The sequence below is a fragment of the Hemiscyllium ocellatum genome, chromosome 19 (genome assembly GCF_020745735.1).
Source record: "Hemiscyllium ocellatum isolate sHemOce1 chromosome 19, sHemOce1.pat.X.cur, whole genome shotgun sequence".
Classification (NCBI taxonomy): domain Eukaryota; kingdom Metazoa; phylum Chordata; class Chondrichthyes; order Orectolobiformes; family Hemiscylliidae; genus Hemiscyllium; species Hemiscyllium ocellatum.
This window is the reverse complement of record NC_083419.1, coordinates 28577127-28589196: the sequence shown is the minus strand read 5'-3', so window position 1 is coordinate 28589196 and position 12070 is coordinate 28577127. Positions and strand designations below refer to the sequence as shown.

The 12070-nt window shown below is 41.9% G+C and overlaps 1 protein-coding gene across 5 annotated transcripts in view; it reads left to right on the top strand.

Annotated features, from left to right (window-relative positions):
• Positions 1-1018: 1018 nt before the first annotated feature.
• The window catches only part of mdm1 (Mdm1 nuclear protein), a 32266-nt gene continuing 21214 nt past the window's right edge, over positions 1019-12070 (top strand). For all 5 annotated transcript variants that reach the window (XM_060839328.1, XM_060839326.1, XM_060839329.1 and 2 more), the window contains exons 1-4: positions 1019-1099; positions 3318-3432; positions 5041-5432; positions 7569-7703. In XM_060839328.1, the coding sequence (XP_060695311.1) occupies positions 1082-1099; positions 3318-3432; positions 5041-5432; positions 7569-7703 (660 nt within the window). In that variant the 5' untranslated portion in view covers positions 1019-1081. The remainder of the gene's footprint in view (positions 1100-3317; positions 3433-5040; positions 5433-7568; positions 7704-12070) is intronic.

The window sequence follows — 12070 nt, the reverse complement described above, 5'->3', positions numbered from 1 at the left end:
CCGGGGACAGTGAGGGGGGGGGGGCGGGGGAGGGAGAGGTACCGGGGACAGTGAGGGGGGGGCGGGGGAGAGAGAGGTACCGGGGACAGTGAGGGGGGGGCGGCGGGGGAGGGAGAGGTACCGGGGACAGTGAGGGGGGGGCGGGGGAGAGAGAGGTACCGGGGACAGTGAGGGGGGGGCGGGGGAGGGAGATACCGGGGACAGTGAGGGAGAGCGGGGGAGGGAGATACCGGGGACAGTGAGGGGGGGCGGGGGAGGGAGATACCGGGGACAGTGAGGGGGGGGCGGGGGAGAGAGAGGTACCGGGGACAGTGAGGGGGGGGGCGGGGGAGAGAGAGGTACAGGGGACAGTGAGGGGGGGGCGGGGGAGAGAGAGGTACCGGGGACAGTGAGGGGGGGGCGGGGGAGAGAGAGGTACCGGGGACAGTGAGGGGGGGGCGGGGGAGAGAGAGGTACAGGGGACAGTGAGGGGGGGGCGGGGGAGAGAGAGGTACAGGGGACAGTGAGGGGGGGGCGGGGGAGGGAGATACCGGGGACAGTGAGGGGGAGAGAGAGGTACAGGGGACAGTGAGGGGGGGGGGGGGAGGGAGAGGTACAGGGGACAGTGAGGGGGGGGCGGGGGAGGGAGAGGTACAGGGGACAGTGAGGGGGGGGCGGGGGAGGGAGAGGTACAGGGGACAGTGAGGGGGGGGCGGGGGAGGGAGAGGTACAGGGGACAGTGAGGGGGGGGCGGGGGAGGGAGAGGTACAGGGGACAGTGAGGGGGGGGGCGGGGGAGGGAGAGGTACAGGGGACAGTGAGGGGGGGGCGGGGGAGGGAGAGGTACAGGGGACAGTGAGGGGGGCGGGGGAGGGAGAGGTACCGGCGATATTGGGGACAAGGCACCAAGCATCTCAGTCTCGGGGGGTGGGGTGTGGAACAGAGGGGTTAGTGGACTGGGTGGGGGCCTGGTGGTATTGAGCATCTCAGGCAGGAGGGATACGGGGGGGGGGGGGGTGGCGGCATGGGGATCTCAGTAAGGGGGAGGTGCCACTAGGTTCTGAGAAACTCTTGGGGGGTCAAGAGGCCGGATTGCCGGGAACATGCCCTTGCACTTCAAGGTGAGTTCTCTCACTGATCTTTAATGTAAAACAGTCGAATTTTAATAACATGCAGTCTGCCAAAATTGTTGCCTGTGGCTTCCTCACCTCCCCTCTTCCTCACTCACCCCTTTTCCCCTCTTCCTCACTCACCCCTTTTCCCCTCTTTCTTTCCCTGTCACTCTCCCCTTCCACTATCTCCTTCCCAGCTACCTTCACCCCACCGCACCCTCCTATTTATGTCTCAGCTCCCCACCCACCCCAACATTCCTGATGAACTGCTTATGCCCAAAATATTAACTCTTCTGTTCCTCGGATGCTGCCTGACCTGCTGTGCTTTTCCAGTGCCACGCTTTGATCTCCAGCATCTGCAGTCCTCACTTTCTCCATTTCCTCCGTTATGCGGTTTCCTCTCACTCACAGCCCTCCCGCCATAAACCTCAATATCCCTCATCTCCTTCGTTCAACCCCTGCCTGCCCTCACCCCATTACTTAACCTCTGACTCACTCACTCCCCTTCGTACCCCATCTTTCACCCTACTCATTCCATCTTTGAAATATTTTCTTCCCGTCCAGGCTCAGTTATTTAACAGGTATTAAGGAAAATTCAACCTTTTGTAAAAATGATTACAAAATCAGCTAAAAGATGTGACCAAATAAAAATACAGTTCCAGTTCCCCTTTAAAACAAATTAAAATCAGTTCCTATAATCTGGCAATAACCACCCCTCAGGAGATGAATGTGATTAAAACCACTCGGATTAGGTAAGGATTCAAAGCTACATGCATTATTGCTGCAGCACAGTACCTATAAATAAACACACCATCTGGCTGTGATTGCGCACTATTTGATGTTGGGTTGGATTAATTTTTCAAAGGCAATTGATAAAAGGTTACATCTGAATATTTTGCCTATAATTTTGTTTAATTTCTATTCCACCAAATGAAGTAGTTGAGTCAGTTATATGGACAGAAAGTGAAAGTATCCTCCACAATTTATTCTTATTACTGCCTAAACTGGAACCAGGAATATGAATGGATCAGGTGTATTTAAATAGAAATTGTAATTTAAAAAAAAATAGCATTGTGATGAGTATGATTTATAATTTGTTGGTAGAGCTTGAATCAGTAGGATGGCTGGCCAAACTTAAGGATTTAAATAAATCATTACACACTCCAGTATAGTTCTGAAAGAGGTTGTATTGTCTGATTTCTTGCCATTTGCACGTCAAGCTGTGGCCCTCCCACCTCTACCTACTCTGTGCATGTATGAGTTTCCCCGGCACAATATAAAGAGTAGTAGTGTTCTCCCTACAATTTTCTGGGCGTCTTCAGGAATAGAATTCTTTGCCTGAGCATCCTTGGAATGCAAGCAGCCTTGGGGAAAAAGTAGGATTGATAAACAGCACTAATGTATCATTTGAGAGAAGACTGAGTTTTGATGAGCATTGTGCAGTGGACAGTATTTGGTAGCACTACTTTAGTACATGTGTGAACCAGTAAACTGAGTGAATATGACAGTTATCAAGCAAAATAATAACAACTGTAAGGAAGTGGCCTTATTTTCATCTCTTGGGATCAGAGAGCACAGTCCTCGGATGATAGAAAGACTGCGGTTTATACTTTGTGAAGACATCATAGTGCATCTTTTGCAGATATAGAGAACACTTTTTATGGTGCCATTGGGGGGGAAAGTAAAATCCTGTTTTTTCTCCCTAATTTTGGTACTGCAGTTAGTTACTGAAAAAGGAGTAAACGTGCTCCTTTCGGGAACCAAACTTTTATTTAAAAAATGCAATAATGTTTGAAAATCCTAAATCTTTGATAAAAGTTTTGTGATCACTCCTTCAGGAATGCGAAGAGTATTGGTAACCATAGATATTCTATCCAGACCAGCTTACACAGCTTAAACGCCACCATCAAATAGAATCTAATCAATAATTTCTTACAGTGAGCAAGTTGATTGTGATGTTAACTTACATTACAATATTGACTACATTTCAAAAGTAATTATTTAAGTGTGATTGTAGTTTGAGATATGCTGATGTGAAAGAAACAAAATTTTTTTTTCCTTGCATCTCTTATAATTATTTTTCAGTCAACCAAGAAGATGTATCCTTTTAAAGTTTGTTTTTGACATATATTATGTATTGAATAGTTTTATGTTTCTTGAAAGAAAATGTTTGACTTTTCAGTAATTGACATTGAATTCAAATTATTTTGTCTACCTTACTACTTAGGGTTTAAGTGAATACAAACGAAATTTCAAATGGAACGACTCTCAGAGATCAAATTCTTCTAGTCCCCTTTCTAAGCAAAAAGTACCTTGGGCAGGTTTGCCCTCAGACCAGCTGGGTAAGCCTATTATACGCAAGTGATAATTTTCAATAAACATTTAACTGTAGGCGCTGCTTTTGTAACCAAAATAAATTCACAATTGTCCAACTGAGAGTGTTAGATAGTAAAAACAAAGTGCTAACAATACTGATTGAACCAAGTAGTATCTATGATGAGAGAAAAAGAGTTAACACTTCATTAATAAGGTATTAAGTAATTAAGTGATTCTTCCCTCTTTTTATCCCATGCTCCCTATAAATTTGATATTGATTTGGGATGAATTATATTGATGTTTGCTAATACCAAATAAAGGAGTACAACAAATTATCAGATAAAAGTGCAGGAGTTCAGAGACAGGTTGCCAGATCATTGCAGGCAAACATGAGCCTATAGTTTTTGTAGGGAATCAGCAGTGAGAAAAGTGGAAACTGAAACAGCAATAAATTAGAGAAAGAGAAATATCAAAGGGTACCAGGATGCATTGATTTTAGAGGTGGGAATTTAAATTGAAAGACCATATGAAAGCTACAGATGGTTATAGATTGAAGTGTTCAGTACAGTGGCAAACAAATGATACTCGCTGCAGAGTGATTGTTTTGATGAAATTGAAATGTTGCATGCAATTATGGGCATCCAACTAGAGGCAGGATATGATGCTGTAAAGATTAATCAGAATAAAAGATTTTTTTTTAAGAAAAGGTTGAGTGTTATTTCTTCCTTGTATCACACTCCAACCATATCGATGCTGGAACAGAGGAAGTTACAATGGATCTAATGCAGGATTTTGAACATGTGCAGAAAAGTACATTTCAAAAGATAAAAAGCTAAATTGGAAAACAACAAAATATTATTTTAATCTTATTTCATGTAGGTATCCCAAGGCACATTGCTGAAGTATCTCCAAAAATAAATTGTGTACTGGGGAATGTGAGGCTTGTTGGAAATATCATGTAAAGCTTTAAAACTAAATTTTGTCATGAATATTTCATTTCAAAAAGGAGTTGATATTTTAAATTTTCTATTCAACCTGTTTAGAGTTACTATTACGCACCTCTCAAACAAGTAGGACTCAAATCTGAGTCTTCTGGTCTAGAGGTCAGGACAGTACCATTCCGCCACAAGAGACCTAAAACAGATTGACATGCAGGAATCAGTTCTAACAGAACATGAACCTGCAGTGTCACAAATAGTCCTTGAAACATAACAATCAGCTGGTGGAACACAGTTGGCAGCACAATCACTTTTGAATTACATTCGGGAACAAAAATCAAAGGTGATACTTCAGTTCAATACCACGGAGCCCTACACGTTTGGAGATGCCATTTTCCATATGAGACAATATTTGTCACTCAATTAACATTAGAAAAGCTGATACCTGGTCGTTATCATTTTGCTATTTATGGGAGTTTGCTGAGATTGCACAAGCTGTCATATTTTTTACATTAGAAGGATGATTCTCTAGCTTGTTCAAATATATTTAGCCATGACTGTAAGACAACTTGAGTCCAGTGGATATGGAATCTGCCATATAAATGCAGTTTGTTTACTGGGGAAAAATCTGAAATCTGATTTTACAATTTAATTGATTATGATAAGGATTTTAAAAAATATCTTTTTGTATTATAGGGAATACAAAGGAGCCAAATTTTATCTCTAAGAAACGTGTGCCATACTACAGACCTCAAGCTTCAAAATCTTTTCAGTGGGACTGGAGTAGTGATTCAAATAGTAGATCTCATGAACCAGAACCCAAAATGTCTGAACTAACTAAACCACAATCTTCTGTTTTAAATGAAAGAGGAACTGAGAAGGATCAAGATAACCAGGAAGAATCCAAAACTCCCAATGCTCCTCGAGAGCCTAAAGTTGCCAGATCACGGTCTGTGGACTGTCATTTGCATTCAGAATTAGAACCATCACTGGCTAGAGACAGGCAATTGGCTGCAGTTGTTCAGAAAGGAAAAGAAGCCAACATGTCTTCTGGAAAAAAGAGTGGGGATAAGGCAGTTCATAATGGTGTAAGTAGGAATGACAATTAAAATTTTATGCCACTTGTTTTTTAGTCTTCTGTAGACTATATTAAATAACTGCCAAAATTAAATGTTTATATTTACAACTATCTTCTGAAAATATCAAAATGTTTAATTATTTTGTATTAATCCTTCGATTTTGTTTTTAAGATCTATGAGAATGTCTATGTGGGACCTTGTTACATTTAACACCTTATTAAGAAGTCGAAGTCTTTTAAGCAATTGCACATCTTTTATAGAGGAATCATAGTACTAGTAGTTAGTGGATTACAACAGTCATTTAGAACATATTATATTTTATTCCCTGCTGTTATCATACTTTTGAATGGTTCTCTTAATGTTAATGTTTATTTCTCTCTCAGCATCTTCTCCTCTACTGCAATACTGGATTCTGCACTCTATTCTGCTCCCTGATGCACTTTGTATGATACAATCTACCTGCATAGCAGATAAAACAACAGTTTTCACTGTATCTATGTCCATGTAACAACAATAAATCAAAAGTCAAAAAAATCTTAACCTGACCTATTTCTCTGGAAGATATTTAGCCCTGGATGCAAACATATGCTTGTGCAGAAAAAGACGATATTGTGCAGAATGATTTTACTATTCTCAGAAATATATAGCTATAGAACAGTCATTTCTGGAATATGTAAAGAGAACAATTGATGCGAACAGAGCAACAAAGTTGCTAGCATGGTAGTTTATGATCGGTTAGTAACTGTGAACTGAGAATTATATTTTAAATCTTCAGTAACAATTGTTTTGTTTCCTTATGTGACAAAGTGCAATATGAATTATTTAAAAATACATCATCATACTGTTAGCAAGCAGCTCTAAAGCGACTGAAAGTTAAATGTCTTCTCTAATATTCACCCACTCTCAAACTAATTTTAAGGGGCTATGGGTATTGGTATTGCAAAATACTTTTTACAATTGCAAAACAATAAAACTGTGTTTTGAAATTAATATAGACAGCACAGTTAGCACCTGTTACATTTATCCTGAATGATCCTAGCAGTCAGGTTAATTGCTGATTGTTATTGTTGTTTTGCTCTTATTATGCAATTAATGATTTAATGAGTCTTTAGAAAAACCAAAATAATATTTCGTAATTTATTTCTGTTCTGATAACCGTGAATAAATTACCTTGGGAATTAGAATATTTGTGGCAATACCTCAGATACTGAGGTTGAACTTTTCAGCCCACCGCATGTGCGTTTGGTGCTAGGCAGTCCATTTAATCAGGTAAATTCCTTTAAATAATAGGATGCATATAACTGTATGAAATATCTTGATTTGATCTGGTCAATCTCCCCTCAAGATCACCATTGCTTCTTTGTTACGTTGAATGTTGCTTTCCATTTACTAGCTGCCTTTACACATTCTTTCTCTCACCACATTTTCCACTCAACTAGCTCTCAAGTAATGGCATGTTATGACTGCTCCAATTTCATTTTGCTGTTGTACCTTCTTATTGCATAATATTTCCCAGCGAAGGAATTTCCTCAGCATTGCATAGGGCTTTGTCAAGACAGTTATAGTTCATGCGTTAACAACAATTAATTTGCTAAATATACTCCTTTTGCCCATACTCTAGCTGAAAATCATAGCTTAATCATTTCTTGGTGACTGCTGTTTATTTTTGGCTTGCTGCTAGAAATGATCAAATATAGGATCCCTTTTGGTTGTGACTGCATTAACTCCCAGCCATGCTTCTTGTTTTCCCTGTTAGCTGTTGAAACACTTTCCAGTTCAACGGAAGGAAAACTGTCATGTACACCCTGCATAGATGCAAGTCCTCTGTGACTGGTCTTCTAAAATGGGTGGAAATAGGGAGTAATGTTCGCTTAAGATTGATGTTGAAGTTGTGTAAAAGTATACTTAAAAATTATGAAAGAAAATTCAGTGTTGGAAGAGGAGTATTGTTAATGTTTGAGATCAGAAATAAAAAGAAAATTTAATTCCATCATAACATAACAAAAAATAACTTTTATCTTCCGTACTGGTAGGTTCCGTGAGTGGCTTGAATTCCCCATTTTTATAAATTAACTTTCATATAGTATGCTTTAAAATGAGAAAAGTCAGCACTAGGATTAAAGATGTTCTGCTTGTTATTGGTAGATGAGCTATGCATTTAAGGAAACAGCACCATTGAAAATTATACCACAGAAGAGTTTAAAAAAAAACTCCGAGTACCAGAGACAATTTGCTTGGAAAAGCCGGATGGACAATTCCCCATTGCTGACTGCAGAGCAGGTATAGTTTATCATTCTGTTTTCTGCTTCACAGAAAATTCTTGTTAGTAAGTACCCAAGTATGGAAGTAATAAGTGAAAGTGCAAACGTTGCTGAGGAAACTAAATTGTTCTCATAATATAATCTCCATTAGAAACATGTGTAATTTATCAAATGTTAAATAACTGCAAATGTGTACATTACAACAAGTAATTATTTAAGCGTGGGGAGAATAAAATCTGAGAACTGAATGTGGGCAGCTGCAGGATTGTGTGGGGGAGAATGGGTTTTGATTCATTAGGCACCGACATCAATACCGAGAGGAGCAAAGGAAGCTGTACCATTGGCATAGTCTTCATCTGAACCACACTATGATCAGTGTTCTGGCAAATCATTAAATTGGGACTGTGGCGAGGACTTTAAGTAAAAAAAGTATGGGAAGGGGGTGGAGAAGGGAAATGGTTCACATCAGGAGAGGTTTGGAAACTTAAATGAGGTTGAGCACAATATGTAAATATGAATAAGAGTAAATAGGATGTGGCAGGAAGGGACTTAACACACTCTTATGTTTATATGCTAGTACATATTGTTTAAATTGACAGGTGAGGAAGAGGGTTTAATCAAAGACAGATTTGGAAAACCAAAGACAAACAAAAGTAAAAGTTGAGGTAGTAGAAAAGTATATTGATGTAGGACAGAGTGTTTACAGTGTTGGGCTGTGCAGATTACATTTAGTGTCTCTCCTTGTCCTTGAGAAAATGCCAATGAGCTGCCACTTTAAACTGCTGCAGTACACTTGAAGGAAGTGTTCCCATGGTGTTTGACAGTGAGTTTCAAAATGTTAACCTAGTGACAGCGAGGAAGTGGAATTGTAGTTGGTGTGTGGCTGTGAAGGAAATTTACAGGTCCCATCTCCTTATCCTCTAGATGGTAGAATGTATGCAAAGCTGCTACAGTGCATCAGTGGTGGAGTGAATGGATGTTTAAGCTGGAGCATTAATCAAGTTAGTTGTTGTGTGATGAATGGTATTGAGCTTCATGAGTATTGTTGGAGCTGTCCTCATCCAGGCATGTGGATTGTATTCATAATCACAACCCTGATTTGTGGACTTAATGGTAGACAGGTTTTGGGGAGTTGACAGATGAATGACTCTCTCTGACTTGTTGTTATAGTCACAGTATTTATGTAGCTGTCTAGATCAGTTTCTGGTCAATAGTAACTTCCAGGATATTGATAGTGGGATATTCAGCAATGGTAATGCCGTTTAATGTCATGAAGATAAGGTAATATTCTCTCTCATTGGAGATGGTCATTGTCTGACACTTGTACGGTGTGAATATTACTTGCCACTTATCAGCTCGAGCTTGGATTTTGTCTGGTCACAAGTCACATGACACCAAGTTGTAGTTCAGCGAGCTTATTTGAAATCACAAGCTTTTGGAGCACTTCAGGTGAAGTGACAAAGAAGCAGCATTCTGAAATCTTGTGATTTCAGATAAATCTGGACTAAAACCTGGTGTTGTGTGACTTCTGACTTTGTCCACCCCATTCCAACACCAGCACCTCCACATCATGGATTTTGTCCAGATCTTGCTGCATGCGAATACGGCAACACACATTGAGAAAAGTGGTTTAGAGATGCTCATCCTATAAACCATGATGATTAAAGATGGAAAATAAATCTTCTAAATATACAATATTTAGAGAAGGCAGGAAAAATGGAAAAGAGGCAGCCCTGAAAGTAAAATTATGCATTTGGAGAAAAGGATTTTAACTCAGAAAATCAAGAAACAGAATCAGTATGGGTGGAAATTAGCAATAACAATGGTTGCAAAACACTAGTGGGAGTGTTTTCTGGACCCAGTAATAATAGGTATACTACTGAACATGACATTAAGCAAGAAAATATTGGAGCTTGTCACAAAAATTGTGGCAAGTTTAATTTTTGTATATTGAACAAAGATATTTTTAGTCTACTTGGTAGAAGACATGCATTATATACCTGAAACAGAGAATAATTCAGGGAATAAGAAGAGTAATGAAATCAAATAATTTAAAATCAGCAGAGAGGTAGTAAGAGAATTCAAGGGACTAAAATCTGACAAATCACCAGGACCTGATGGCATGCATTCCAGAGTTTTAAAAGAAATTGCTGCAAAGGTGGCTACATCTTCCAATGTTTCCTAGATTCTGGAATGGTCCTAACCAACTAGAAGCCAGTAAATGTACCACTGCTATCACAAGGAAGGAGTGAGGGAAAATGAGGATCTCGAGGTCAGTTAGCTTTCCATCAGTCACATAATAGGTGCTGGAACCTAACATTAAAGAAATCTTAACAATTCTCTTAGAAAAGCTTCATTTGATTAGAATACGTCAACTTGGTTTTAAAAATGGTAATCCTTTACGACAAAATTCTGAGACATTTTTAAAAAATATAATTAGTATATATCAATTATGTTTGTCTTTTCCAAAAATAATCATAAAGTGCTACACCAAACCTTGCTCACAAATAAGGGTTCACTGTGGACGATGCCATCTGTTAGCATGGATAAAGGATTGGTTAATGGACAGGGAGTAAATGTGTCATCCCGTTCCAGTATCAATCGGAGCAAATACTCAGATATACAGTCTGTACCTTCTGGCTCAGACACAGTATAGCTCTACCTTCCTCACCTTTCATTCCGAGCCCGAGAGAGAGTGCAATCGCCCATGTACACAAGGACGAGAGTTCTCTGCCTTCTCTCAAACAGCAGATTCTTAAGAAATGATATAATCACTTACAGGGAGCAGCATACAAATAAAACAACATTTACATTGATTGGGTGACTGATTCTCCTGCTCCTTGGATTGAAACAATGTTTTGGGCATGAGCCCTTCTTCAGGAATGAGGAAAGTGTGCCAAGCAGGCTAAGATAAAAGGTAGGGAGGAGGGACTTGGGGAAGGGACATTGGAAATGCGATAGGTGGAAGGAGATTAAAGTGAGGGTGATAGGCCGGAGTGGGGGTGGGGGTGGGGGCAGAGAGGTCAGGAAGAAGATTGCAGGATAGGGAGGTGGTGCTGAGTTCGAGGGTTGGGACTGAGACAAGGTGGGGGGAGGGGAAATGAGGAAACTGGAGAAGTCTGAGTTCATCCCTTGTGGTTGGAGGGTTCCTCAGGGAAGATGAGGCGCTCTTCCACCAGCCGTCGTGTTGCTATGGTCTGGCGATGGAGGAGTCCATGGACCTGCATGTCCTCGCTGGAGTGGGAGGGGAGTTGAAGTGTTGAGCCATGGGGTGGTTGTGTTGTATGGTCCGGGTGTCCCAGAGGTGTTCTCTGAAACATTCCACAAGTAGGTGGCCTGTCTCCCCAATGTAGACGAGGCCACATCGGGTGCAGCGGAGGCAGTAAATGATGTGTGTGAAGGTGCAGGTGAACTTGTGGCGGATATGGAAGGATCCCTTAGGGCCTTGGAGGGAAGTAAGGGGGGAGGTGTGGGCGCAAGGTTTGCATTTCTTGCGGTTGCAGGGGAAGGTGCCGGGAGTGGAGGTTGGGTTGGTGGGGGGTGTGGACCTGACGAGGGAGTCACGGAGGGAGTGGTCTTTTTGGAATGCTGATAGGGGAGGGGAGGGAAATATATCCCTGGTGGTGGGGTCTGTTTGGAGGTGGCGGAAATGACGGCGGATGATACGATGTATATGGAGGTTGGTGGGGTGGTAGGCGAGGACCAGTGGGGTTCTGTCCTGGTAACGATTGAGGTGCAGGGCTCAAGGGTGGAGGAGCGGGAAGTGGCGGAGATGCGGTGAAGGAATTGGAAATATGGGATGGCGTTTTTACAGGGGGCAGGGTGGGAGGAGGTGTAGTCTAGGTAGCTGTGGGAGTCGGTCGGTTTATAGTAAATGTACGTGTTGATTCGGTCGCCCATGATAGAAATGGAGAGGTCTAGGAAGGGAAGGGAGGAATCTGAGATGGTCCAGGTAAATTTGAGGTCGGGGTGGAAGGCGTTAGTAAAGTGGGTGAACTGTTCAACCTCCTCGTGGGAGCACGAGGTAGTGCCGATACAGTCATTGATGTAGTGGAGGAAAAGGTGAGGGGTGGTGCTAATGTAGCTGTGGAAGATGGACGGTTCCATATATCCTATGAAGAGGCAGGCATAGCTGTGGTCCATGCGGGTACCCAAGGCTACTCTTTTGGTTTGGAGGAAGTAGGAGGATTGGAAAGAGAAGTTGTTCAGAGTGAGGACCAGTTCAGTCAATCGAAGGAGGGTGTCCGTGGAAGGGTACTGGTTTGTACGGCGGGAAAGGAAAAAGCGGAGGGCTTTAAGTCCTTCGTGATGGGGGATGGAGGTGTACAGGGACTGGATGTCCATGGTGAAGATAAGGAGTTGGGGACCGGGGAAGCGAAAATCATG